Source organism: Pipistrellus hanaki (genome assembly GCF_964339955.1).
Source record: "Pipistrellus hanaki genome assembly, contig: scaffold_67, whole genome shotgun sequence".
Classification (NCBI taxonomy): Eukaryota; Metazoa; Chordata; class Mammalia; order Chiroptera; family Vespertilionidae; genus Pipistrellus; species Pipistrellus hanaki.
In genome coordinates, this window is record NW_028182268.1 from 115,306 (window position 1) to 142,908 (window position 27,603).

At 47.2% G+C, this 27,603-nt stretch overlaps 2 protein-coding genes across 3 annotated transcripts; both read left to right on the top strand.

Annotated features, from left to right (window-relative positions):
• Positions 1-83: 83 nt before the first annotated feature.
• Positions 84-27,374, top strand: LOC311616136 (endophilin-A3-like). Of its 2 annotated transcripts, XM_084907366.1 has the most exons (7): positions 84-192; positions 11,461-11,529; positions 13,356-13,428; positions 17,131-17,274; positions 21,397-21,530; positions 24,724-24,882; positions 27,139-27,374. In XM_084907366.1, exons 1-7 carry the CDS (start codon positions 85-87, stop codon positions 27,244-27,246), a joined length of 795 nt encoding a protein of 264 aa, XP_084763492.1. In that variant the 5' UTR covers position 84; the 3' UTR covers positions 27,247-27,374. The 2 variants fall into 2 exon arrangements, with proteins under 2 accessions (XP_084763492.1, XP_084763493.1); XM_084907367.1 differs by lacking the exons at positions 84-192; positions 11,461-11,529 and having other exon boundaries at positions 13,365-13,428; positions 17,138-17,274.
• On the top strand, positions 1,343-5,007 carry LOC311616132 (uncharacterized protein; the record flags this gene model as incomplete). The annotated part of the gene is made up of 3 exons (XM_084907364.1): positions 1,343-2,973; positions 4,634-4,791; positions 4,999-5,007. Exons 1-3 carry the CDS (start codon positions 1,488-1,490, stop codon positions 5,005-5,007), a joined length of 1,653 nt encoding a protein of 550 aa, XP_084763490.1. The 5' UTR covers positions 1,343-1,487.
• Positions 27,375-27,603: the final 229 nt, after the last annotated feature.

A 27,603-nucleotide genomic window follows, 5' to 3' on the forward strand; every position in this document is an offset into this window, starting at 1 on the left:
GTAGTAGGATAGACTAATAATATTGGGAGTGACTCTGATTATGAGTTGTACTGTCCCCATTATGACAGGATGTGAACTTTGAGGATGTGGCCATTACCTTCTCTCAGGAGGAATGGCGGCTCCTTGATGAGGCTCAGAGACGTCTGTACTGCAATGTCATGCTGGAAGTGTTTGCACTTGTATCATCTGAAGGTAAGATCTTCATGTTTTCCCAGTGTCCTGAGGTGATGATCTCTCTTCCTTTATTCCTCAGGCATAGCTTTCTCTCTCCCACAGCCAGAACATTGCCTCTGCTAATTTCCTCCACTGTCCTGTCAAATGTGCTGTGGCTGCCAGCCTAGTCAAAGGACTCCAAGATCATCTATAATACCTGTTATCTCAAAAAGTACATTAAGTGTTAGGGAGTCAGGCGTCTTGCAGTCAGCTTAATGGGGCTTAGTTTGGACTTTCTCTTCAAGGGAAACTAACAGTGTCCACATGCATGGCTTCAACTTCAACACTCTTTCTCTAGGTAAGGTTCTTTGTGGCAGCTTCTGCCATGTTACGGTTTTATCAACATGAACAATGGGCTGTTCTTGTAAGGCCCCCATTCAAATGCTGTAATATTTTCTTCCCTGAATACTATAGCAAGCTGTGTGGCTCAGACCCAGTGCTGACGGCTCACTACTTCATCACCTCTTCCTCTGCACTGGTGCCTCTGCAGTATTCTGCAACATTGGCTTCCACATGTGTTATGAATTGCACTTACATATGTGCTAAAGAATTTTCAAAACTTACTACTCCTTTATTGATATTTACTTGAAGTAAGATGGGACCAACCTCTTTCCCATCTCTCTCGGTCCCCAACAGATAAGTCATAGTGAATGCTGTTAGGTAAAGGATGAGCTGGAGATCCATATTCTAATCCATGTGGTGCTTCGCATGTTTGTATCATACTTCTGTTGAGGTCTCCTTCTCTTGGAATCTTCATTAGCCCAAAAAAGTCAAGAGAGCCTGTTTTTTGGTTTTTGGTGTTTTTTTTGTTTTTTTGTTTTTGTTGTTTTTTTTTACAAGAGCCTCTTATTCATTCTTCCTGCACATCTTTTATAATAGAATAATTTCATGGAACCAACGTGTAATGTGTAACACACTTTTACAATGAGACTTCCCCCTGTCACACAGTCAATATTCATTTTTTCACCATTTCTCACTTTTCAGGTCGCTGGCATAAAATGGATGATGAGGAGACCTGTTCTAAGCATAGCGTATCTATACAAGGAGAGTCACAGGACAGGGCTTCTAAGACAGCTCCAGCCACCCAGAGAACCCCTCTGTGTAAGCAGTGTTTCTCTGTGTTACAACGTATTTTTCACCTAACTGGTTCACATTCAACATACCTTGAGCAGAAAGCCTTCTGTAGTGATACATGTGTTGGAGACTTATGTTTCAGTGCATACCCTCACCAGCACCAGAGGAATGAATGTGAAGAGGAGGCCTGGAAACAAGCTATGGACTGGGTATCCTATAAGAGCAGGTACAGCTTCTACCTATCGATGGTGCCTTCAACTAACAGAGAGGTTGGGGAAGATTTGCAATGCACCTTGGAACTTCACCAGTACCAGGCCACTGTCAACATTGAGGAGCTACACTGTGATAGTGAGGTTTCACAGGCATTTCCTGATTGTAAAAGTGATCAGCAGTTGAATGACTGTGAAAATGCTGCAAGCCACATCCTGAAAGTTGTTCAATGTCAAGGTGAATTTTCTGGAGAAGTGATTTATGAGTGTAAGAAATGTAGGAAAGTATTTGGACGATTCTTTAACCTCATTGGACATAAGAGAGTTTATCCTGGAAAAGAGATGTATGAGTGTAGTGAATGTGGGGTTTCCTTCCGTCGAAGAGCTCACCTCACTGTACACCTCAGACTTCACACTGGAGAGAAGCCATATGAGCATACTGAATATGGGAAGTCTTTTATCCAAAAATGTAACCTTATTAAACATCAGAGAATTCATACTGGAGAGAAGCAGTATGAGTGTATTATATGTGGGAAGTCCTTCAGTGATAGAAGTGCACTCTTTAAACACCAGAGAGTTCACAATAGAGAGAAGCCATATGAGTGTACTGAGTGTGGAAAGACATTTAGCCAAAAATCTCACCTTATTATACATCGGAAAGTCCACACTGGAGAAAAGCCATATGAGTGTACTGAATGTGGGAAGTTCTTCAGAGAAAGAAGGAAACTCATTAGACACCAGAGAGTTCACACTGGAGAGAAGCCATATGGGTGTACTGAATGTGGGAAGTCTTTTAGCCAAAAATCAATTCTTATTGCACACAAGAGAGTCCACACTGGAGAGAAGCCATATGAGTGTAATGAATGTGGAAAGTCCTTCAGTGTTAGAAGTGCACTCTTTAGACACCAGAGAGTTCACACCGGAGAGAAACCATATGGGTGTACTGAATGTGGGAAGTCTTTTAGCCAAACATCAATTCTTATTGCACACAAGAGAGTTCACACTGGAGAGAAGCCATATGAGTGTACTGAATGTGGGAAGTTCTTCAGTTACGGAAGCACACTCATTAAACACCAGAGAGTACACACTGGAGAGAAGCCATATGAGTGTACTGAATGTGGGAAGTTATTTAGCCAAAAATCTCACCTTACTATGCATGGAAATGTCCACATTGGAGAGAAGCCATATGACTGTACTGAATGTGGGAAGTCTTTTATCCGAAAATCTGACCTTATTGCACATCTGAGTGTCCACACTGGAGAGAAGCCATATGAGTGTAATGAATGTGGAAAGTCGTTCAGTGTTAGAAGCGCACTCTTTAGACACTGGAGAGTTCACACTGGAGAGAAGCCATATGGGTGTACTGAATGTGGGAAGTCTTTTAGACAAAAATCTCACCTTATTATACATTGGAAAGTCCACACTGGAGAAAAGCCATATGAGTGTACTGAATGTGGGAAGTCCTTCAGTGAAAGAAGTAAACTCGTTAAACACCAAAGAATTCATACTGGAGAGAAACCATATGAGTGTAGTGAATGTGGGAAGTCTTTTAGCCGAAAATCAATTCTGATTACACACAGGAGAGTTCACACTGGAGAGAAGCCGTATGAGTGTACTGAATGTGGGAAGTCTTTTATCCGAAAATCTGACCTTATTAGACATCTGAGAGTCCACACTGGAAAGAAGCCATATGAGTGTAATGAATGTGGAAAGTCCTTCATTGATAGAAGTACACTCTTTAAACACCGAAGAGTTCACACCGGAGAGAAGCCATATGGGTGTACTGAATGTGGGAAGTCTTTTAGCCAAAAATCAAATCTTATTACACACCAGAGAGTTCACACAGGAGAGAAGCCATATGAGTGTACTGAATGTGGAAACTTTTTCAGTCAAAGAAATACATTAATTAAACACAAGAGAGTTCACACTAGAGAGAAGGCATACGAATCGTAATGAATGTGGGAAGCCTTAAACCAAAAATCTAGTCTTATTAAAGAGCTGAAAGTTCACACTGGAGAAGAGTGTTAAATGTGCAGGAATATTTTATTTTATTCACTTAAAATAACACTAAAGGTGACTGTTTGGGACCTATTTTTTTATTTTTTTACCTTAAACCTTTTAATGGAACATATAGTGTACTATATTTCTCATGTTTTTCCAGTACAAGTAAGGATTGAAGGACATGCCCAGAACTACTACCTGATACATTTATAGCTGAAGAGATTTTTTTTATTGAATTATGCTTTTATGAATTCTTTTACTTTCTAATTCACCAACCTGTAAATTGCTTACTGTACTCTGTCCGGTGTATGATTTTTTAGTAAAGATAATTTTCTCTAGTACCTTAATTCTTTTATTTCATTTTCTATTTTCACTTCTAGGGATGATTGTCAAGCACAATTATGATATATCATCACAGAGTTAACAGCTATTGTTTGGAGTTAACAGATATTGTTTGAATCTTTCTGTGCTTTTGGAGGGAGAGCATAACAGAAAATTACGCTTTAGTAAATATTGGCTTATAGTGCATTGCTGTCCAAGGCCTTGAAAGAAAGACTACTTGACTTTGTGGTTCCAGTTTTGCATGTTTCATCCCAGCACATATGGGGATGTAGGAGGCATCTGATTTCTTTTCTCTCTCTCTCATATTGATGTCACTCTCAATATCTCTCTTCTTCTCCCCCTTCCCTTGCTCTCTCTCTCTCTCTCTTAAAATATCATCACATGAGGATTATCAAAAAGTCCAAACATTCACTCTGGTGCCCTGAGATGAGGCCTCTGTCTGCACAGCCTAACTTTACTCACTCTTTCATGCCTTTGCCTGGGATATTCCCTCTATAGCTGGGCACACTGTGTCCTTCCCAGGGTTTGGAAGAGAGGAGGCCCAGTCAAAGTACAGGAGGGATTGGGATTCTGTGTCTGTCTGAGATGTGCTGGCCAGAGCTCTTCTATCTCCATCCAGAGTGCATCTCCCCACCCCCTAGGCACTTCCTGCTGCAAATGAATGCACTTTTGTATCTAGGAGAAACTCCTTGGTGCTTTGGACCCCAAAATCAGTTCATCTTTAGAGTCCTGCCTCCAACAACCCACTCACATCCCTGAGACCCTCTGGTGTTTAAGCCTCTTTTCCATTTTAGGGATTATTTTGCTCTTTGATTTTATCAAAAATAAAGCACTCCTCTCCTCTTCCCCCTACCCAAACAGTCCTGGAGGTAGCGTGATGCTACAGGAGATGGTGCTGTATATTTTCAGTGGTGAGAACAAGCTGCATTACAAGCATTTCCAGAAGGAGAGGGTTTGTCTCAATAGAAGTCTACGTTCTGAGGTTGAGATGTGGTTAGTGTACCCCCTCCCTAAGTTTTTCCTTTGCATAGAAGACCTTAAATGAGGTGATAGTTTTTGGATTATGGGGAATAGTGTGCTGCCAGGGTGGGGAATAGTGTAGTTGAGGGGCAGAGAGGTTGGGTTCCTGTGAACGTCCTTTTGCCACCTCTTTGGCCAGGTTCCTTGAGTGGGAGGGCTGAGGGAAGCTGTAGGGATGAGAACATGGATCAGGTTGGATGGAGGGTCAGCAGCCATGGGTGAGCATAATGGACATATATAAAGACCGAAGCTGTGGATACTGTTAAGCCCAACTGTTTCATGTGCTATAAATGCACAGTCCTCTGTCCTTGGGAACTGGCATCTAGTGGGAGACAGTCCACAAAGAATGGAGGACAGTCCACAAAGCCTGCTGTGACTGGTAACAGCAGTATGGGCAAAGGTGAAACTAGAGTTGGTCAGTGGGGACTTCACTAAAGAGTTCTGTGAAGGGCTGGCAGACGCCAGGTGGTAGCCTGCAGGGAGCATGCCCTGTGCATTTGCAAGCTGTATGGAAATCACTCTGGCTGCTTTGAACATCAAGGATCAGAAAGTGGTAAATAAATAAATAAATAAATAAATGGTGTCCGATTAAGCAGTATTGTGATTATTATCCTGAGCCCAATTGAAAATACAACTAAATCCAAGAACATCCACTTGTATTAACAAATTAGATGCAGCTGAGCAAACCATTTACAACTAGGAAGGGCAGATGAGAATGTCAAGAACTCGGAAGTGGACTTTCCAGGGACAGCAACCCAGTGTGTCAACAGGGTCAGGAGAAAGCAGTGTTGTACCAAAGCTGTGTCCCTTCAGGAGGTGGGTAACGTCCAAGTACATAAAGGAAAAGCCACAGGGCAGCTGGCTGCTGGGGAAACTGGACCAAAGGCAAAAGCTTCAAAAGGCTGTCCCCTGAAAAGAGGGCCAAATAGCATGGTCCTGGGGAGAGACAAAAATGCAGTTTCATTGTTTTGGTTTGGTTTTGTCTTTGCTTTTATTCTCTAAACCCAGAACACAGGACTTTTCTATTGGAAACACTCACCTGGGGCTTTGTAGTTGGGAGAGAGGCACAGGTTTAAGGTGCCTGAGGAGGAAAGCAGGGCAGGGAGACATAGCCACAAATCCTGCATGGGACATTCTTTTTTTTTAATTTTTTTAAATTGTTATGTAAGTTAAATTCACCTATCCCCATTGACTTCTCCCTACCTGCTCCTACCCAAAAGCACAGACCCTCAACCTTTTGCTATCTATGCCAACTGGTTATGCTCATATGCAAGCATACAAATCCTTCCGTTGATCTTTGACACCCAACTCCCCTGGCCCTTCCCTCTTAGTTTGGATGGTATGTTCACTGCTTCTGTGACACTGGCTCTATTTTTGTGAATCAGTTTATGTTCATTATATTGCACAAATGAGTGAGGTGATGTGATATTTATCTATATCTGATGGCTTTATTTCCCTTAGCATAATGCTGTCTCGGTCCATTGATGCTGTTGCAAATAATAAGATTTCCTCCTTTTTTACAACAGCATAATATTCCCTTGTGCGGATGCACCACAGGTTTTTAATCAATTCATCTGTTAATTTAGGCTGTTTCCAAATTGTAGCTCTTCTAACTACCATTGTGCTGCTACGAACATAGCTGTGCATATATGCTTTCTGTTTGGTGTTTCTGACTTTGGAGGTATATTGGTAGAAGTGTGACATACTTAATCTTTCAAACCTAAGTGGCCAATTTTCCCCAGAAGAGCTATCTGATCCTAGTAGACTCGGAAGCAGATACTTCCTGCCACACCCTGCATTTTGAGCTTAACAAAAAAAAAAAAAAAAAAAAAAAAAGAGGCAGAGGCTAAGTTTATGGGTCTGAATAGTCCCAAAGAGACTTCAGTGTCTGTATGGGAAGAGGGACTGGTCCATCCTTCTATTCTTGGAATCATATCTAATAAAAGAGCAATATGCAAATTAACCTTCACTTCACTACAACTACCAGCCAAGCACATCAGTTATCTGGACCAACTATGCAAATTAACCCAAAAAAGATGGCTGCAGCCAAAGAGAGAGATCAGAAGGGAGGCTTGACGTTCACATGCCAGGAGGGGAGGAGAGGATGCAGCACACACTGGAGGCCTGCAGTTGCACAAATCCACAAATCCCTGTGTCGCAGCCATGAGGATGTCAATTGGGTCCACCATGGTGGCTGTCCCTGCAATTGCGCACCTTCTTGGCCAGGAAGCGGGACTTGCACAGCCACTCTTTGGCACTGATGACCTGCAGGTGCTACTTCCACTTGGCCCACAAGCTCCACTTGGCACAGTTACCCCTGCCACCATTGCCATGTTGGGAATACATGCTGCCCTCCAGTGACCCACCTCCTCTGCTGAGAGGCTCTTCCAGTGTGCTGTACACAGGCCCAGAGCAGCCTGGGTGGGGCGGGATGCCTGCGAGTTCTGCCCACTGGCTGCTTTGCACCTGCATGTGTGCCCATGCCCAGAGTTTCCTGGCCAAGGCTATGAAGGCAGGCATCTTTCCACACCTTGCACATGCTGCCCATGGACCTGGACCCAGGCGCCTGGCTTCCTTTCCTTGGGCAGTGCTCTCTGGGCTGGTAGGCAGCCTCCTGCCCCACCCACTGCATCCCCACACCTCTGAGTGCTGCCCACAAAGACCAGAGCTACCTTCCTTGCCTTGCCGAAGATCCTAGGAGTCCCAGCCACTTGGTGCCTGCACCCTAGGCCTGGGGGTATTCTGGCACCCAGGACACTCAGAGCCTATGTGCAGTCCTACAGGCTAGGAGCAGCCTGGGTCACCAGGATGTTCTCAGGACCTAGGCCAATTCATGCCTGCATATGCAAAATAACTTGCCAAAGATGGTAGGTTAATTTGCATACTCCTCGTGATTGGCTGGTGAGCATAGTGAATGTATGCTCAGCCTATATGTTTCTGTTTAATTATATAGGATATATATATATTATATACACACATATATATTCTGTTTGCAATATTACATAATTCTCAGCAATATTTAGGAAAACTCCAACAGACTTCAAAAGAGCCATGTGCTATTAAGAATAAAATTTTATACACTGGTATCATTTGTTGTAAGACTCTGAGGTTTAAATGGAACCACCAGAGAGGAAATATCGCAACAGAATAGACAGACATGCCCTGAGGCTTGTCCCGGAGCGGGCAGAGTGAGCAGCTGAAACACGTGGAATTCAGCCCAAATTTGGCGAGGAGATGCAGTTGGTGAGATAGTTTGCACCGGTGAAGGGCAGAGGTCCCTGGATAAAGGTAAAATCAGGGATCTAGGCAAGAGAATCTGCCAAGCTTCTATGGCTAGAAGGTCAGAGGGAATCTACAGGGTGCCAGGCCGCATCCCTGAGGACAGGCACAGCATCTGTTTGTGGGGGGGGGGAAGAAACAAAAAACAAAAAAACGGACCAAGCACTGTGGGAGGTGGGGAATTTTGGACATTGGAGTTTGGACTTTGGATCTGAGCTCAGAGGCAGTTCTGAAAGGCTGGCCGGACCTTACAGTGCAGGCAAGGGAGGAGCTGGTGAGGACAAGGTCCCTCCTTGCACTGGGGCCTGTGCCTTTCCCCACTGAACCTGGTTCATGGGATCTTTCGGATACCGACACCTGTGGCTGAGGGGCAGGAGAAGGTGTGGGCTTCTGGAATCTGGGGAGAGTAGGGGGCAGTCAGGGGAGGTGGTAGTGGTCTAGTGCTGAGTCATATCTAAGCCTCCATCACTATTTTCTCCTGAGAGATAGCCCCTCCCTCCAGTCTCCAGGCAACCAATATAGCCACACCCAGATCACACCTTGAATAATACAAGGAATCTGAATACTCCCTGTGGACATAGGATGGGCCTAAAGAGGAAGCTTTAGCCCCAGCAACCAGAAACTGACAGGGCCTTTGGAGGTCAGATGCCTCAAAAATGCTGACCTGCTGGGCTTGGCTTGATACAGGGCTCAACCAGGTTGCTCCATGCCCTTCTGTGTCTGGCCTGAGTCATGGACTTGGAGACTTCTGGTTCCTGTGCAAAATGACCCTGGCAGCAGCACACCCAGGGAGCTGGGTCTCTGGTCTGGTGACCTATCCAGGGGACTGAGTGGGCTGTTGATGGCTCCTTGGAGATAGTTGTGCGTTCTCCTTTCTCTCTCTCTCTTCTCTCTCTCTCTCTCTCTCCTCTCTCTCTCTCTCTCTCTCTCTCTCTCTCTCTTCTCTCTCTCCTTTCTCTCTGGTTAACCCTCAATTGAGGATATTTTTCCATTGATTTTTGAGAGAGTGGAATGGTTACCTCTAGCACACACTCAGACTAGGGCCGGGGGACCTGCAACCAGGTACATGCTCTTCACTGGAATCGAACCCTGGACCTTTCAGTCAACTGGCGGATGCTCTATCCACTTAGCCACACCAACAAGGCCTAGAGACCTTTGCTCGTGATATTGATATTGATCAGACAATGTCGCAGAAACCAGGACTCCAGGCAGATGGCACCCAGAGCATGTCATAGGGACAGAAAGAACCACCCAGCAGCCCTGGGCCTCTTCCTCCAAGGCGAATCCCTAGGTCTGTTTGCTCCCCCATAGGCGCCTCTTGGAGCGTCCCTTGCCCAATGGCGCCAGAGGGGGGCACTGTTGCCTGTGAGTGAGACCAGGTGAAGAAGCGTGGGTAAGTGGTGCCCATCTCCCCACCCAGGACCATCCCACAGCCGGGCGCATCTCAGCTTGTGCACACCCCAAAGCACAGTTTGACCCCGCATCCAGCTTTCAGGGCTGGTCCTCTGGGTCCCCATGCAACAATGTAAGGGGGCGGTGCCAGCGGCCTCATTTGCATACGCCGGGACTTGGCCAATGGGCAGCGTGGGGGGCTTTGGACCACGGTGTTGTCCACCGCCCACGCGCGGGTCCAGAGTGACCATGGCGCAGGCGGTGCCCGGAGCCGGGGACCTGGAGGGGGGAGGGGAGGAGACGAACACGGAGGAGCCGAGCACGGGGGGACGGACACTGTTGCCGGTTCCCCGGGCATGGCGCTCCTCAGAGGCTGGGCCCAGCGCAGAGACCTTGCAGCTCCCGGGGCGCCCGGCCGTGTTGTCGGTGGAGAGACTGAGGAAGCGGTTACTCGAAGCCAGCAAGGTGGGAGCGCGGGAAAGTGGGGGGCTGGGTCCCCAATTCTCCTGGACTTCGGGGGCTCCAGATCTGCCCGCCTACGAGTGCACGGAGGTGGAGGGAGGGTCTAGGGGCGGAGAACATGGCAGAGAGGGAGGCGATGGGGAACCTTGCTTGTGCCTCCCCCACCCTCTTCCCACGCAGGGAGTGTGGGTTCCCCGCGGACACTGGTGTGTGTGGACACTGGTGTGTGTGGACATTGGTGTGTGTGGACATTGGTGTGTGTGTGGACACTGGTGTGTGTGGACACTGGTGTGTGTGGGCATTGGTGTTTGTGGGCATTGGTGTGTGTGGACATTGGTGTGTGTGGGCATTGGTGTGTGTGGGCATTGGTGTGTGGACACTGGTGTGTTCTGACATTGGTGTGTGTGGACACTGGTGTGTGTGGACACTGGTGTGTGTGGACACCTGTGTGTGTGGGCATTGGTGTGTGTGGGCATTGGTGTGTGTGGGCATTGGTGAGTCTGGGCATTGGTGTGTCTGGGTATTGGTGTGTGGACACTGGTGTGTTCTGACATTGGTGTGTCTGGGCATTGGTGTGTGGACACTGGTGTGTGTGGGCATTGTTGTGTGGACACCGGTGTGTTTGGACATTGATGTGTGGAGAAGCCAATTCTGCAGCCTCTTCTGGCCACAGCAGGGCTCACCCTGTAAAACCTGTCCTAATCTGCACCCCTAGACCTGCACTCACCTCTCCCTCCCCACAGCCCCCCAATGTTGCTAGAACCTGCTGAGGGACATCCTTTGGAATACACATTCCCGAGGTCTCACCCTGCACCTCTCACAAAGTGGCTCCCAAAAAGCTGCTGGGATGAGCGGCTTCTCTTCTTGTTGCCTCAGTCTGAGGCCTAGGCCCCCTTCCCTGGATGCTGCCTGTGGGATGTCTGGGTTCTGGCTGGGGTCCCTGGGTGGACAGGGTTGCCCTTCTGGGAGTTGGTCCTACAGGAGGGTCAGATGGGGAGGGGAGATGGACTCCCTGCTGATCCTCGGTGCTTTGAGGGGTCTCTGGGGACAGGCGCAGCTCCTGATAAGGTAAGGGTTACATACCTTTTGGCCTTTCCAGCCTAAAGGGAGATTTAAAAATATCAGTGCAGCCCTTGCTGGTCTGGCTCAGTGGATAGAGTGACAGCCTACATACTGAAGGGTCCCAAATTCCATTCCTGACCAGGACACATGCCTGGGTGCTGGATCCCCAGTGTGGGGCATGCAGGAGGCACCTGATCCATGATTCTCTCTCATCATTGATGTTTCTCTCTCCCTCTCCCTTCCTGTCTGAAGCCAATAAGAATACATTTAAAAATAATGAACAAATAAAATTTTAAAAGGCTGAATCTGAGAGTGGTGTGTGTGTGTAAAAGAGAGAGATAATTTGCATCAGATACTTTGATCACAAGTCATTGTATATTATACTTACTTGTCTTCATTTCTGCAGAAAATTAGAGAAAAAATGAAAGGCATTGAAGGCACGAAACTAGATGACCACTTTCTTGACATGGAAAGGGTAAGAGCATTTTTATGTCAATTGTGTGAAGAATGTGAGTCTCATCACATGATCTCACTCCTATGTGGAGTCTAAGTAACAAAATACCAAACTGATGGATGTGCACATGGAAGCATGGAACAGAGTTTGTGTGGGAGGGGGGTGGAGGGTGTCCTTCAGCCTGGCCTGCATCCTCTTCAGTCTGGGAATCCGTCTCACAATCCTATCCGCTCACCTGCCTGCCTAATTGCCCCTAACCACTCAGCTGCCCCCAGCTGCCCTCAGCCTGCTTAATCACTCCCAATTGACCCTCCCCCCCACTGGCCTGATCACCCCCAACTGCCCTTCCCTCCTGGCCTGATGGCCCCTAACCACCTCTATCTCAGCTCTGCCACCATAGCTGTGTCGGGAAGGATGTCCGGAAGGTCTCCTGGTCTAATTAGCATATTACCCTTTTTATTAGTGTAGACTAGAGGCCCTGTGTACAACATTTGTGCACAGGTAGGTTCCCTAGGCCTGGCTGGCGATCAGGGCCAATGTGTGGGGCAATCAGCAGGGTGATCAGGGGGCCCATGCTGGCACCCCGCCTTGGCTGGCCTAGGGCCTTGCAGGCTGGGTGCAGCTTCTGTGTTAAGCATCTGCTCCCTGGTGGTCAGTGCATCTTATAGTGACCAGTCGTTCTGTCATTTGGTCAATTGGCCTATTAGGCTTTTATTATATAGGGTATACATTCTTATTGACTTCAGAGAGGAAAACAGAGGGAGATAGAAACATCCATGATGAGAGAGAATCATGGACTGGCTGCCTCCTGCACACCTCTCATGGGGATCAAGCCCACAACCCTGGCATGTGCCCTGGCGGAGAATCAAACTGTGACCTCCTGGTTCATAGTTCGACCTCAACCACTGAGACACACTGCCTGAGCAAGATGGGCAGTCTCGGCAAGCAGTTAAAAAGCCCGAGCATTGTAGTTATGCACCTTGGATAGTATGTTTCTGGGCCGAGATCCTCACCTGGAATCATATTGATGCCCCACATGGAAGCCCTGGCTGTGTCCCCTGGGCATGACAGCTGTGTGATGTATCACCAGGTCCTGGCACTGCCCTGCAACCGGCCTCAGTGCCTGGGTGGGTGGGTTCGCCTTTTCTGACTATGACACAGGGTGATACTCAGAGCGCTGCTCACCTGGCATTTCTGTTGTGACAGTTATGGGAACATTCATGCATGTGAAAGCATTGGGGAAGTACGATGGAACTCCTTTTTTTTTTTTTTTTTTTTTAATGTATTTCACCCCAACTGGTGTGGTTCAGCGGTTGAGCATTAACCTATGAACCAGGTCATTGTTTGATTCAGGTCAGGGCACATGCCTGGGTTGTGGACTTGATCCTCAGTAGGGGGCATGCAGGAGGAGGCAGCCAATCCATGATTCTTTCTCATCATTGATGTTTCTCTCTCTCTTTTTCTCTTCCTCTCTAAAATGTTTCTTTTAATCCTCACCTGAGGATATATTGTATTGATTTTAGAGAGAAAGAAAGAGAGTAAGAGAGAAACATCAATGTGAGAGAGAAACATCTCACTGCCTCCCATATGCACCCTATCCAGGGATTGAACCCGTGACTGTTCGGTGTCTAGGATGATGCTCCAACCCACTGAGCTATGGCCAGGGCATGTCACGACCCTTCAAAGAAGTGATTGTTCCTGGTCTCCTGTGTGGACCGTCCCTGGGGCCCCCAGGAATCGCCACGATCCCCCGTTTCACCCCTTTGTCGTGGGCAAAAGTCATGTCTGTGTTTTCCTATGAATTCACCATTTGTCACTCACCAACATTTTATGTGCTTTTTTTTTAGAAAATAAATAACACCAATAAAGCTGTTACAGAAATTTGTTTGAAAGCCACAGAATACATTCAGCCCAATCCAGGTAACGTGGGACAATGTCTGGAACTGTCCTATTGCCCGTTCATGGTGACCCACACTGAACACCCACATTGGCTGTGCCCACCCTTGATGTGATCTAGAAACAATATCCTTGGGGTCTCAATCATGAAATGTGGATTTTGGTGTTTTTTTTGTTTGTTTTTTTTTAGTATGTTTTTATTGATTTCAGAGAGGAAGGGAGAGGGAGACAGAGAGAGAAACATCAATGATGAGAGACAATCATTGGTCCGCTGCCTCCTGCACACCCTACACTGGGCCTCGAGCCCACAACCCAGGCCTGTGCCCTGACCGGGAATCAGATCGTGACCTCCTGGTTCACAGGTTGATGCTCAATCCCTGAGCCAAACCTGCTGGGCCTGAAATTCATTTTTTTGACATCTAGTCTCCAGCGACGCAGTGGTTGCCTGGGCTGATGAGAGCAGAGTGGACAGTCCTGGGATCCATTGGGAGGGCTCCTGGTTCGGCAGCTGGGCGCTGCTCAGCAAAGACACGTAGGAGATGCTTCAGAAATCCATTCAGCATTTTGTAAATGCTTGCTGCTTACTTAGACATTTCCTCCTTTTTTACTTACCTTTTTTGTTGTGGTTAATCCTCACCTGAGAATAGTTTTCCATTAATTTTTTAAAAATAAATCTTTATTGTTCAGATTATTACATATGTTCCTCTTCCCCCCCCCCATAGCTCCCCTACACCTGATTCCCCACCCCACCCCATGCCCCTACCACCACCCCAGCCACTGTCTTCATCCATAGGTGTAAGATTTTTGTCCAATCTCTTCCTGAATCCCTCACATCCTCTTTCCCCTGAGAATTGTCAGTCCAATCCCTTTCTATGCCCCTGATTGTATTATATTCACCACTTTATTCTGTTCATCAGATTTTTTATTCACTTGATTTTTAGATTCACTTGTTGATAGATAGTTGTTGTTCATAATTTTTATCTTTACCTTTTTCTTCTTCTTCCTCTTCTTAAAGAATACCTTTTAGCATTTCATAAAATACTGGTTTGGTAGTTTGTTCTTGTCTGCGAAGCTCTTTATCTGACCTTCAATTCTAAATGATAGCTTTGCTGGATAGAGTAATCTTGGTTGTAGGTTCTTGCTGTTCATCACTTTGAATATTTCTTGCCATTCCCTTCTGGCCTGCATAGTTTTTGTTGAGAAATCAGCTGACAGTCACATGGGAACTGCCTTGTAGGTAACTAACTATTTTTCTTTTGCTGCTTTTAAGATTCTTTCTTTGTCTTTTGCCCTTGGTATTTTAATTATGATGTGTCTTGGTGAGGTCCTCTTTGGATTCCTTTTGTTTGGAGTTCTGTGTGTTTCCTGAGCTTGTAAGTCTATTTCTTTCATCAGGTAGGGAAAGTTTTCTGTCATTATCACTTCTAATAGGTTTTCAATACTTTTCTCTCTCTCTACTTCTGGCACCCCCATAATTTGGATGTTGGTACGCTTAACGTTGTCCCATAGGCTCCTTACACTATATTCATATTTTTGGATTCTTTTTTTCTTTTTGTTTTTCTGGTTGGGTGTTTTTTGTTTCCTTGTGTTTCAAATCTTTGATTCTTGGGGTCCTTTGATCTACTGTTGAATTTCTGTATATTCTTTATTTCAGACAGCATATGCTTAATTTCTGACTGGTCTTTTCTTTTCTTTTTTTTTTTTTTTTTTTTTGCATTCTCATTAAGATCTTCAAAGTTCTCACTAAGTTCCTCAGAGGTTTTTAGCAGATTCTTGAGTAACCTTATAAATGTGATTTTTAACTCTATGTCCAGTCTTCTGCTTTCCTCTGTTTCTTTCATTTGTGACCTGCCTCTTTGTCTCCACATTTTAGCTGCTTCCCTGAGTTGATGGAGTTGCTTTGTGTGCCAAGTGTCTTTTGGGCCCAGTGGCTCAAACTCCCCAAGGTGGACACTCTTGGTACACCAAGTTATGGGCTGCACAGTCTTGTTGTAGTTAAGCCTTGATTGTTGTTGGTATCACTGGGCAGAGTTGACCTCCAAACCAATTGGCTGTGAGGATCAGCAGTGTCTCCACTGGGAGAGCTTCTGTGCTCAGTTTGGATGGGGTGAGGTCTCAGAGCAGAGCAGGCAGCCTTGGTTTCCCATAAGCCCTGCCTTAAAAGGGTTGGGTCTCAGTGTCCTGTGGCAATGGCAGCTCGCACCTCTGAGAAAAAGCTGCTCTTAAGCTTTGCCTGCTGCCAGACAATCCTATTTCTTAGTGAATGAGTGTGGGTACCCAAAGTCTCACCTGGAACCGGAGTACATGTAGTTCGGGAAGCTTTGTTTCCCTCCAGAACGAGAAAGGCATCCACATGTTCAACTGCCCGAGCCCTCTCCACGAGCGTGCCTCCTTCCCTCTATATTCCACAGTTCCTCTGGGTCTCCGTGCCTCGAGGCAATAGCTGCATGCACCTCTGAGAGAAAGCTGCTCTTGAGCTTTGCCCACTGCCAGACAGTCTAGTTTTTCCCCCAATGAGTGTGGTACGCAAAGTCTCCCCTGGAACTGGAGTATGGTGCAGTCATGAGGCCCTGTTTCCCTTCAGAATAATCAAGGCAGCCACATATCCAGCCGCCCGGCCTTTCCTCTTGTGCATGCATGTCTCTGCATCTCTGCGTCTCTGCAACTCTTTCTTCCGTAGTACCCCAGGGTCTCAGTGCCCCGAGGCTATGGCAGAACACACCTCTGAGAGAAAGCTGTTCTCGGGCCCTGCCTGCTGCCAGACAGTACAGTTTCTCCCCGTATGTGTCTCACCCAGGACTGGATTACAGCACTATGGGGAGCCTTTGATCTGCTCTGGTTAGAGAAAGCCAGTCATGTATTCAGCTACATGCCCCTTCCTCTTGAGAGTGCACCTCTCGGTGTCTCTGCACCTCTGCCCTGTGTTTCAGTGTCCTTTTCTTTTTCTTTCTAGTTGTAGTTTTGAAATTGTTGTGCAAGGCAGCAGTATAGGTGTTCACTTATGCCACCATCTTAGTTTCTCCCCTCTTACTATTTGCTTTCTCCATTGATTTTTAGAGAGAGTGGAAGGGAGGGGGGGAGACAGAGAGAAACATCAATGTGAGAGAGACACATCCATGGGTTGCCTCCTGCACATGCCCCCATCAAGGCCAGGAGACCAAGGTACATGCCCTTCACCAGAATCAAACCTGGGACCTTTCAGTCCACAGGTTGACACTATCCACTGAGTCAGACCAGCTAGGGCTCATTTACTTTTTGAAATACATTTTTATTGATTTCAGAGGGTAAGAGAGAAGGAGACAGAGACAGAAACATCCATGATGAGAGAGATCAAGGATCGGCTACCTCCTGTATGCCCCTCACTGGGGATGTGCCCTAACCAGAATGGAACTCGGGACCCTAAAGTCTGCACGCCAATGCCCTATCTACTGAGCCATACAGACTAGGGATAAATAAATTTTGAGAGAGACAGAGAGAGAGAGGTCCTGATATAGCCTGGTTTCATTGTGTGCACAATTTCCATTTCCCACATGAATCTGCAACCATTCGTTAGGCACCCACCTGGGTGATGCATGTGCCAATCACAGGAAAGAATAAATAGGTCACTGTGGCCCTTTGGCACCTTGGATCTCTGACATGTCACTCAATCTTGCTGGCTCATGCTCTGTGCCAGTGTGAGAGACTGTCCTGTCCCTTGAAGGAATTACAAATGACCCTGTCTTGAAGTATACAGAGTGAAGCTGAGAATGCTGAGCCCGGCGTCGAAGATCCACAACCAGGGGAAGGCCCTCGAGTTCCCGCAGCCGTTGGGCCTGCTGGGCAACTGCATGCTCAAGTATGGCCACGAGCTGGGTGAGGACTCCAACTTCGGTGAGTGTGCAGGGCCTGGAAGGCGGGCGGCCTGTGTCGCCTGTAAGTTATACACAAAGACTTTGTTTTTCTCTTCTTTTCTTTTTTGGATTGATTTCAGAGAGGAAAGGAGAGAGAGAGAGAAACATCAATGGTGAGAATCATGGTTTGGTTGCCTCTTGCGCGCCCCCTACTGGGGGTCTCAGGTATACCCTGAGCAGGCCTCAAACCCTGACCTCCTGGTTCCTAGGTTGATGCTCAAACACTGAGCCATGCAGGCTGGCTGCGAGATGCTTTTTGTTTGTTTGTTTATGTTAATTTTCACTTAAGGATCATTTTTATTTTTATTTTTATTTTTATTTTTATTTTTATTTTTATGGAGAGTGGAAGAGAGAGGGAGAGAAGAGAAACATCAATATGCAAGAAACACATTGATTGGTTGCCTCTTTCATGAGCCCCGACCAGGGTCAGGTCCCGACCCAACAAGCCTGCAACCCAGGTACATGCCCTTGACCTGAATCGAACCTGGGACTCTGGTCCTGTAGGCTGACACTCTGCCCACTGACCACACCGGCCAGGGACCAGGATGTTTTTAAGAGAACCTGCAACCTCATTGTGCACAACTTCGAGGTCACCCTCTTGCAAATGAATGCTGATTAGCTGATGCCCTTAGCGGGCCACACTCGGCATGGCTGCCCATCCTGCTGGGAGCTCCCTGCAGGACACTGCCAGGCTTCCTCCACACCAGGGAGGATCCTGGTGCCTTTCCCTCAGAATGATCCAGGGAGAGGCCCCTGGATGACCTCACAGCAAAAGCTGAGATGAGATGTTCATTCATTCCTATTGGCATCTTTATTGGTGGGTACTTAGCCCTGAGGAGGACTCAATCCTTTTATTGTTTACTAGAGGCCCGGTGCACGAAATTCGTGGGGGTGGGGGGGAGGCAGGTGTTTCTCAGTCCAGCCTGCACCCTCTTTAATCTGGCATCCTATCAGGCCTAAACGGGCAATAGGACATCCCTTTTACAATCCAGGTCTGTCGGCTCCCAACCGTTCACTCGCCTGCCTTACTGCCCCTAACCACTTCTGCCTGCCACCCGGATCACCCCTAACCACTCCCCTTGCCAGCCTGATGGAAGCCTAACTATTTCACTGACAGCCCAATTGCCCCTAACTGGCCTCCCCTGCAGGCCTGGTTGGTGGCCCATAACCCCGAACTACCCTCCCTTGACAGCCTGGTAGCCCCTAACTTTCCTCCCTTGCAGGCTTGACCCCTCCCAACTGTCCTACTCGTCCACAATTGCCCTATCCTGCAGACCTGGGTTCCCAACAACTGCCATCCCCTGCAGTCCTGGTTCCCCCCCAACTGCCCTCCCCTGTTGGCCTGATCGCCCCCAACTGCCCTCCCCTGCAGCCTGTGTTCTTCTCAACTGCCCTCCCCTACAGGGGTGGGCACCCCTAACTGCCCTCCCCTGCAGCCTGTGTTCCCCTCAACTGCCCTCCCCTACTGGGGTGGGAACCCCTAACTGCCCTCCTCTTTAGGCCATCTTTTGGCAGCCATCTTATTTCCACATGGGGACAGTTATCTTTGACCACATGGGTGGAGCCATTTTGTGTGTTGAAGTGATGGTCAATTTGCATATTACTCTTTTATTAGATAGGATAGAGGCCTGGTATAAAGGTGGGGGCTGGCTGGATTGCCCTGATGGGTGTCCCAGATCAGGGTGGGGGCTCCCTTGGGGTGTGGAGCAGCCTGGGTGAGGGTCCTGTGGTAGTTTTCAGGGCAGACATGCCCCCAAGGGATGAGGGCCCATACTGTAGGGGTAGGACAGCCTGCGTGAGGGACTGAGGGCTGTTTTCAAGCTGGCCACACCACCTTTAGGGTGGAGGTTCCCGCTGGAGTGCCTGGCCAGCCTGGGTGAGGGGCTGGTGATTGTTTGCAGGCTGGTCATGCCCCCAGCGGGGACCCTCACCCCAGGGGGCATGGCCAGCCTGGGTAAGATGCTGAGGGCTGTTTTTTGGCTGGCAACATCCCCTTCAGGGTGGTGGTCCTCACTGTGCGCCTGATGAGGGACTGATAGCTGTTTGCAGGCTGGCCATGCCCCCCAGCAGGGACTCTTATTCCATCCCCCCAGAAACCAGACCCCAGCCACTCCATGAGTGGTGGCCACAGCAGGCTAGAAGCTTGGGTTGCCCCTGATGACCCAGGGTTTTAGCCCCTTCTTTTTTTTTTTTTTTTTTTTTTTCTCCAGCCACTCCTTCAGCAGAGGCTAGGGTGCATGGGAATCTTGGCTTCCTCTGTCAGCGGGGGCAACCCCAGTCTCTGCTCCTGTCAGCTCCATGGCCGCTGCCGTCTTTATTAGGTTAATTTGCATACTCGCTCCGCTCCGGATTGGCTGGTGGGTGTAGCAGAAAGATGGTAAATTTGCATGTTTTTCTTTTATTAGTGTAGAAGATTACATGCAATAAACATTCATTTTTCAATAAAACATATTTTAATCACTATAATTACTAGAGGCCCGGTGCACAAAATTCATGCATGGGGATTGTCCCTCTCATAATTCAGGAATGCTGGCTCCCAACTGCTCACCTGCCTACCTGCCTAATTGCCCCTAACCGTTTCTGCCTACCAGCCTAATCACCCCCTAACCACTCCCCTGCCAGCCTGATCGATGCCTAACTGCTCCCCTACCAGCCTGATTGCCCCTAACTACCCGCCCCTGCTGGCCTGGTCACCTTTAACTGCCCTCCCTTAACAGCCTGGTTGTCCTTAACTGCCTTTCCCTGCTCACCTGATTTCCCATAACTGCCTCCCATACTGGTCTGGTCACCTTAACTGCCCTCCCCTGCCGACCTGATTGTCCCCAACTGTCCTCCCCTACAGGCCTGGTTGCCCCCAACTGCTCTTCTTTGCTGGTCCAATCACCCTACAATGCCCTACCTTGCTAACCTGGTACCCCTAACTACCCTCCCCTGCCAGTCTGGTCCCACCCAATTGCCCTCCCTTGCAAGTGTGGTCCCTCTCAACTACCGACCCTTGCTGGCCTAGTCATCCACAACTGCCCTACCATCTTGTGGTGGCCATCTTGTGTCCAGATGGGGGAGGCCCTCTTATGTGTTGGAGTGATGGTCAATTTGCATATTACCCTTTTATTAGATAGGATTACTAGCTACACAGTGCACAAAATCATGCACCTTGAAAGAAACTTTGGGCTGTGAGGCTGTATTTGGCACAGGGGGAGGTCTCAGCCCATCCTCCATACCTCTGCCCAGCCCCTCCTGCTATGGCTTCCGAAGGTGCCAAGTAATTTGGGCCGGCACTGGCAGTGGGTTCAAGCAGCAACTCTGGCACCAGCAGTGGGTGAAAGTGGCAGCTGCCAGCCCAGATCTCCCCTCAGGAGCAGGAGGAGGTGGAGAAGCCCTGAGAGATCACAGCTGGCAGCTACTTCTCACACCACTGAAGGTGCTAAGCAATCAGGATCAGCTCTGGCTACTCATGTGGATACAAGTGTGCCTCCAGCACCAGCAATGGGTGTGTGTGTGGCCAGGGCTGGCAATAGGTCTGAGCACCAGGCAGGACCTCAGCACACTAGAGCAAAGAATTTTCAGTAACCACCAAAGGCTCACCCCGGTCTGTCGCCCCCACTCACCTGCTCCGCCATCCCGCTGTGGCCAACGCCCTCCAGGTTCCACACACGAACCCTGATGATCAGTGCACGTCATAGCAGCCCATTGTTCTGTTTGTTCCATTGGTCTTTTGCATATTAGCCTCTTATTATATAGAATAGTCAGTAGTTGAGTTTTGACCTAAGAACCAGGAGGTCACGGTGTGATTTCAGTCAAGGGCACATGCCCGGGATGTGGGCTTGATCCCCAGGAGGGGCCATGCAGAAGGCAGATGATTCATGATTCTCTCTCATCATTGCTGTTTCTCTCTCTCCCTCTCCCTTCCTCTCTGAAATCCATAAAAAATATGTTTAAAGAAAGAGAAAGTTTTTGTGTTTATTCTTTTCTGAGTCAGTCCCTCAGCAAAGACCTTGTTAAATAAACCATCACCCACATACCTTGGGCAAGAAGTGAATAGTGCCTCCAACCTCTGGGTGCTCCATGAACACCCAGCTTTTTATTTGTGCCTCTGTCCCAGGCGGTGCGATGATCGAAATGGGCAATGCCATGAAGCTGATGGCAGAGGTGAAAAAATCATTTGACATTAACGTCAAGGAAACCTTTATTGATCCACTCCAGTTAGTCCACGACGAAGAATTAAAACAGATTTCAGTAAGTTTTCTCAGCTATAAACCCCCGGCGTTGCTATATAAAATGATGTTTGTAGTTAAAACTGTGGGGACATGTCTGTAGGGAGCCAGCAACAGCATCACCTTAGTGTGGGCAGTGACACAGATAAGCACTCAGTGATGTTCACCTGTCCCCCTGGGTGGGAGCCCCAGAGCCATGAGCCCTTTATCCTGTAGCTGTGTGTGTGTGTGTGTGTGTGTGTGTGTGTGTGTTATGGTAAAGGTGTTTACTTATTTTAATCCTCATCTGAGGATATTTGTTCCATTGATTTTAATTTATTTTTAAAAAATTTTATTGATTTCAGAGAAAAACGGAGTGGGAGAGATAGATCAGTGATGAGAGAGAATCTTTAATGGGCTGCCTCCAGTTTGCCCCCCACAAGGAAGTGACCCTGCAATCCAGGCATGTGTCTTGGCCAATTTGTACCCAGGACCCTTCAGCACACAGACTGACACTCTATCTACTGAGCCAAAAACAGCTAAGGCTGTTCCATTGGTTTTTAGAGAGAGTGGAAGAGAGAGGGAGAGAGAGAGAGAAACATCAATGTGAGAAAAACATATTGACTGGTTGCCTCCTGCTCACACCCTAACCACCACCCCTGCTGGGGAGAAGCCTACAACCAGAATGGAATGCCAGACCCTTAGGTCTGAAGGCTGACACTCTATCCACTGAGCCACACAGGCTAGGGCTCTCTTGTGGCTTATTGAATCCAGAAAGTAACCAAGCTAAGGTACTTATTTCCACAACCATTGTTCGCAGCAAATGATTCTTAAACTGTGCAGTGGATTTTTTACAATGAAAATAATAACCTCGTTGCATTATATATATATATATAGTGCAATGAGGTTATTATTTTATATGTATGTATTTGTATATGTATGTATTTGTATTTATTTAAGAGAGAGAGAGAAATATCAATGATGGGAGAGAATCATTGATCCATTGTCTCCTGCACATCCCCTACTGGGACTGAGCACACAACCCAGGCATGTGCCCTGACCGGGAATCAAATTGACCTGTGTTTTAGGTTGATGCTCAACCACTGAGCCATACCACTCAGGCCTCATTGCCTCTTTTGATACATGGCACAAGTGGTCATTAATTTCCAGGACTTTATTTTATATTGGAGGGCTTTCTAAAATGGCCATATGGAGCTCACACACAAGAGGAGGTGTGTGTTTCGTTCATGGTAATGTTTATTCAACTCATTTTGTAACTGTTGGTGAACCTTATGGAAGACACACAATTACTCCAGAACAAGCATGTCAAACTCAAAGCTAACATGGGCTGTAAAAAAAAAAAAGGTTTCAATTTTTATGAAAAGGTAGGTTTATTTTGATAGAGACATGTTGAATACAAAGGGCTGAAATAAATAAGTCATCATTCACATAAAATAATAGACCATTTTAATACAAATATTTTTTCTTATACATTGTCTTAGCAGATATTGAATAACTGCACAAATGAATAAGTGTTTATGCAAATGAACCCATTTTTCTTGTTCTCTGAAAGCGAGATATTTTCTGTTGTGCTCACCAAACAAGTCAGTCCAAGAATAATGACATGGCCATTGGCTGCTAAAATATTCACTGCTAGTATTAGGGGAGAGAAATTGTGCATCTGCTCATAGGTGAGTAAGGGAAAGAAATGCAACACAATGATAGTAATCAGTCATTAGCAAACATTGCAGTTAGTTATTAAGAATCTACACTAATAAAAGAGTAAGATGTAAATTGACCATACCTTTGTGACGACCACCAGCCAATCAGGAGTGAATATGCAAATTAACCCAACAAATGTGGTGGGTTATTTTGCATATGCAGGCTCCAAGTGGCTGAGGCTAGATGCTTGTGCCATTGCCATGGCAACAACACAGGCATTCATCACCGCCCCAGCTGCTCTGAGCAGTGTGGGTAAGGCAGAAAGGTGGCTCCTGCTGGAGTGAAGGTGGTGCTGGCAGCCAGGGGAAAGTAGGCACATTCTTGCCTGAATCTTTGTGCATTGGGCCTCTAGTTATCTATAATATGATATTGTCAAAATTAAGTTGTAAAATCTTTATTACAACCTTCCTTACATATCTTTATATTGGCTGGGCCACAAAAATACTTGTTGTGGGCTGCACGCAGACAGCAGGCCATGCATTCGACATGCTAGCTCTGGAAGATACTAGGGATGTGTGTTTTTATCATCTGTTTCTTAATAAGGATTTGACAATGGTGCCAGAAGACATATCCCTATTTTTGCTATAGTTAATTTGGTTGGAAATTAAGGACATTAAGAGAGCTGGAGTGAGGGGTCCTGTAAAAATTTTTGAAAATGGAATCTGAGTGTCAATACTGTGTCTTTATGTTCCATATTTACAATCATCTATCATCCATCCATCCACTCATTTATGCTATCACTCACCCAGCAATCCACTTATCTGATCTTCCGTCCATTCATTCATGCTATCATCCACCCATCCATCCATCCACCCATCCACCCATCCACCTATCAATCCATTCGTCCATCCATCTATCCATTTACTAGAAGCCCAATGCACAAAATTTGTGCAAGGGGTTTGGCCCTCACAGCCCCAGCCAGCCCTCGCAGTCCGACTTCATCAGGAAGGTTGTCTGGAATGCCAGTTGTCATTTGGATGGTCACTTTATTGTTTGGTCTAATTACCATGTTAGTGCTTTATTATATAGGATGCTATGATCCATCCATCCACCTATCCATTTATTTATGCTATTATCCATTCATCTGCCCATCCATCCATTCATTTATGCTATCATCCATCCAACCATCTATCCACCCATCCATCCATTTTTGCTATCATCCCTCCATGAATCCATGCATCCATTCATCCATTTATGGTATCATCCCTCCATGAATCCATGCATCCATTCATCCATTTATGGTATCATCCCTCCATGCATTTATCCATTCATCCATGTATGCTGTCATCCATCAAACATCCATTCATTTACTTCATAAATATTCCTTGATAATTTACAGGGAAAGAAACATCTCCTAGATGCTGAGGGGCTGACCAAAAAGAAAAAAGTAACTGAGTCCTTGCTCCCTAAAATGTAGACCTAGAAAAAGTAATGACCTTCCTTGTAGAGGCACGGCAGGCCTCCCTGGGTCACATGCCGAAGTAGCAGCTCCAGGTCTGTCTCCTCTCCCTCAGAACCAACTGAAGAGGCTGGAGGGCCGCCGCCTGGACTACGATTATAAAAGGAAGCTTGTCGGAAAGATCCCCAACAACGAGATCACACAAGCAATGGAAAAGTTGGAGGAGTCCAAGGAGATAGCAGGGAGAAGCATGTTTAATTTTTTAGAAAATGACGTAAGTATTGACCCCAAGCAGGAGACCCTCCTGGGAATAAAAACATTGTATGTTTGTGGGGAAGCTCTGGGAGCCTTTGTTATAAAAGTTTCCAGAGATACTTGTGGCCCAGTGCACAGATTCATTCACATTGAAAGTAAATTAATTAGAGGAAAGATTCCTGAGGTACATATGTTACTGAAAAAATTAAATGTCAAAATAGTATATCTATCTAATAAAGAGGTAATATGCTAATTGACCATCACACCCTCACAAAGATGGTGGTGCCCACAGCCAATAAGGAGGGGATATGCTAACTGACTGTCACACCCTAAAAATGGTAGCCCCCAACCCCCTCAGCACCTGCCTCCAGAGTCCCCCAGTTCCCCAGCCTCCCAGAGCCAGCCCGAGGCACAGGCAAGCTTTGAATGGCAGCTGCCCAGCCTCTCAGAGCCACCCAAGGCTCAGGTAACCAGGGCCAGCCAAGGCTTGAGCTGCCAGCAGTGGAAGAAACAGAGTTGTGATGGGGGCGTCACCTTCCCCTGAGAGTTGGGTAGCCTCCTGCCCCTAAGGGCTCCCAGACTATGAGAGGGGGCAGACCAGGCTCATGGACCCCCCTCTCCAGTGCATCAATTTTCATGCACTGGGCCTCTAGTACTATTATAAAATTAAAATGTGCATGATTGGCACCAATGACAGCTATATTTGTATTGCGTATGCGCGAGTCATTATTTATTTTTAAATTGCTAGTGTGCGTCATATATACTAGATAATCTGTCAGATGGATGTATAGTCAGCCACTTAGCCTTTTATATATAGAGATATATTTAATTGATTTCAGAGGGAAAGGGAGAGAAACATCAATGATGAAAGAGAATCATGGATCAACTGCCTCCTGCATGCCCCCTACTGGGGATCCAGCCCACAACCCAGGCATGTGCCCTGACTGGAATTGAACCATAACCTGATTTCTAGGTCAGCACTCAACCACTGAGCCACAGCGGCCATGTCCCAGTATTTCATTCTAAGTGTGGTGTGGGAAGCAGAGTCCACCACACACAGCTGGTGCTTATGGCCTGAATACAGCTGGGGGCCTCCATATGACAACAGTCTCAGCTTAGTAACCACCTCTCCCTTGGTTGCATTGAGCACCTACTATGTGTGTGCACAGCGTCCCAGGATGCATGTCTTTCCTGATGTCAGTCAGGAATGGAGAAAGTGCCTAGTGTTAAATGCATCTCTCCATGACATAATCGTGCAAGAGAAGTGCTGCTGATGTCCCCTCCGACCCTCTCAGCCCCATAGTGTTTCAAAGAATGGTCATTTAGCCCTAGCTGGTTTGGCTCAGTGCAAAGAGCTTAGGTCTGTGGATGAAAGGGTCCCAGTTTCAGGCATGTACTTTGGTTTCAGGCTTTATCCCAACTCTGGTTGAGTCATGTGCAAAGGCAAACTAATCGATGTGTCTCTCTCACATCAATGTTTCTTTCTCTGTCTCTCTCTCCCTTCCACTCTCAAAAAACCAATAGAAGGAATATCCTCACATGAGGATTCAAAACAAAACAAAAAGAATGTTCATTTAGTTCTCTTCCATGATTCCTTTTCATGTTCTGCAATGCCACGCAGATTGCAAACAGGGTGTTAAAATAGAAATTCACTTTCCTGAGGACAGAGGTGGCAGTCTACTAGGATCACATGAGGTTGAGGCCCTGCCCGCCACGCAGGAGAGGTGGGGAGAGGGAGAGAGGTGGTGGTGGCGGGCCGGAAGTCTTGCAGGAATATTTCTGCAACAGGTCACTAGTTGATTTATAGAGCGAGAGGAAGAGAGAGGTAGAGACAGAGGGAAACATCCATGTGAGAGAAATGTCTATCGGTTGCCTCCTGCAGGTGCACTGACCAGGGCCCTGGCCAGGGAGGAGCCTGCAACCAAGGCACATGCCCTTGACCAGAATCGATCCTGGGACCCTTTGGTCTGTAGGCCGATGCTCTCAGATCGATGAACTTTATAGCATAATAGAAAATCTGAGAATATTCTCTCTGTGGGATAGTCGGCATTTTATTGAGTTAAAACACATTTATAATCAGAACTCCATGTGCACATGTGTGGCCGGCATCACTAGCTCTATTCCCCATGGATCTGAATGATGCTCACCAGCTCCTGTGACATTAAATGAGCCAAGGTGGATGGGGCTTCCTGCAAGGCCTGGTCCCTGGGCTCATGTCCCACCTCCGGCCCCCATGGGCTCCAGCCTCCAGGTACTAACATCCCCTTCCCTGCAGGTAGAGCAAGTCGGCCAGTTGGCCCAGTTTGTCCAGGCGGCTCTAGAATATCACCAGCAGTCGGCTGACATCCTGCAGATGCTGCAGAAGAAGCTGTGGATTCGGTAAGAGCCTCCCGCGCCCGCCCAGGGATGCAGGGTCCCAACAGTGGGAACCACTCCCTCTGGCTCTCTGCTCTCCGTCTCCCCCGCCCCTCCCATTGTCCATTTCTTTCTTTCTTTCTTTCTTTCTTTCTTTCTTTCTTTCTTTCTTTCTTCTCTCTCTCTCTCTCTCTCTCTCTCTCTCTCTCTCTCTCTCTTTCTAAAAAATATATTGTTATTGATTTCAGAAAGGAAGGGATAGGGAGATAGAAACATCAATGATGAGGGGAGGCATGGACTGGCTGCTTCCTGCATGCCCCCCACTGGGGATCAAGCCTGTAATCTGGGCATGTGCCCTGACTGGGAATGAACCATGACCTCCTGC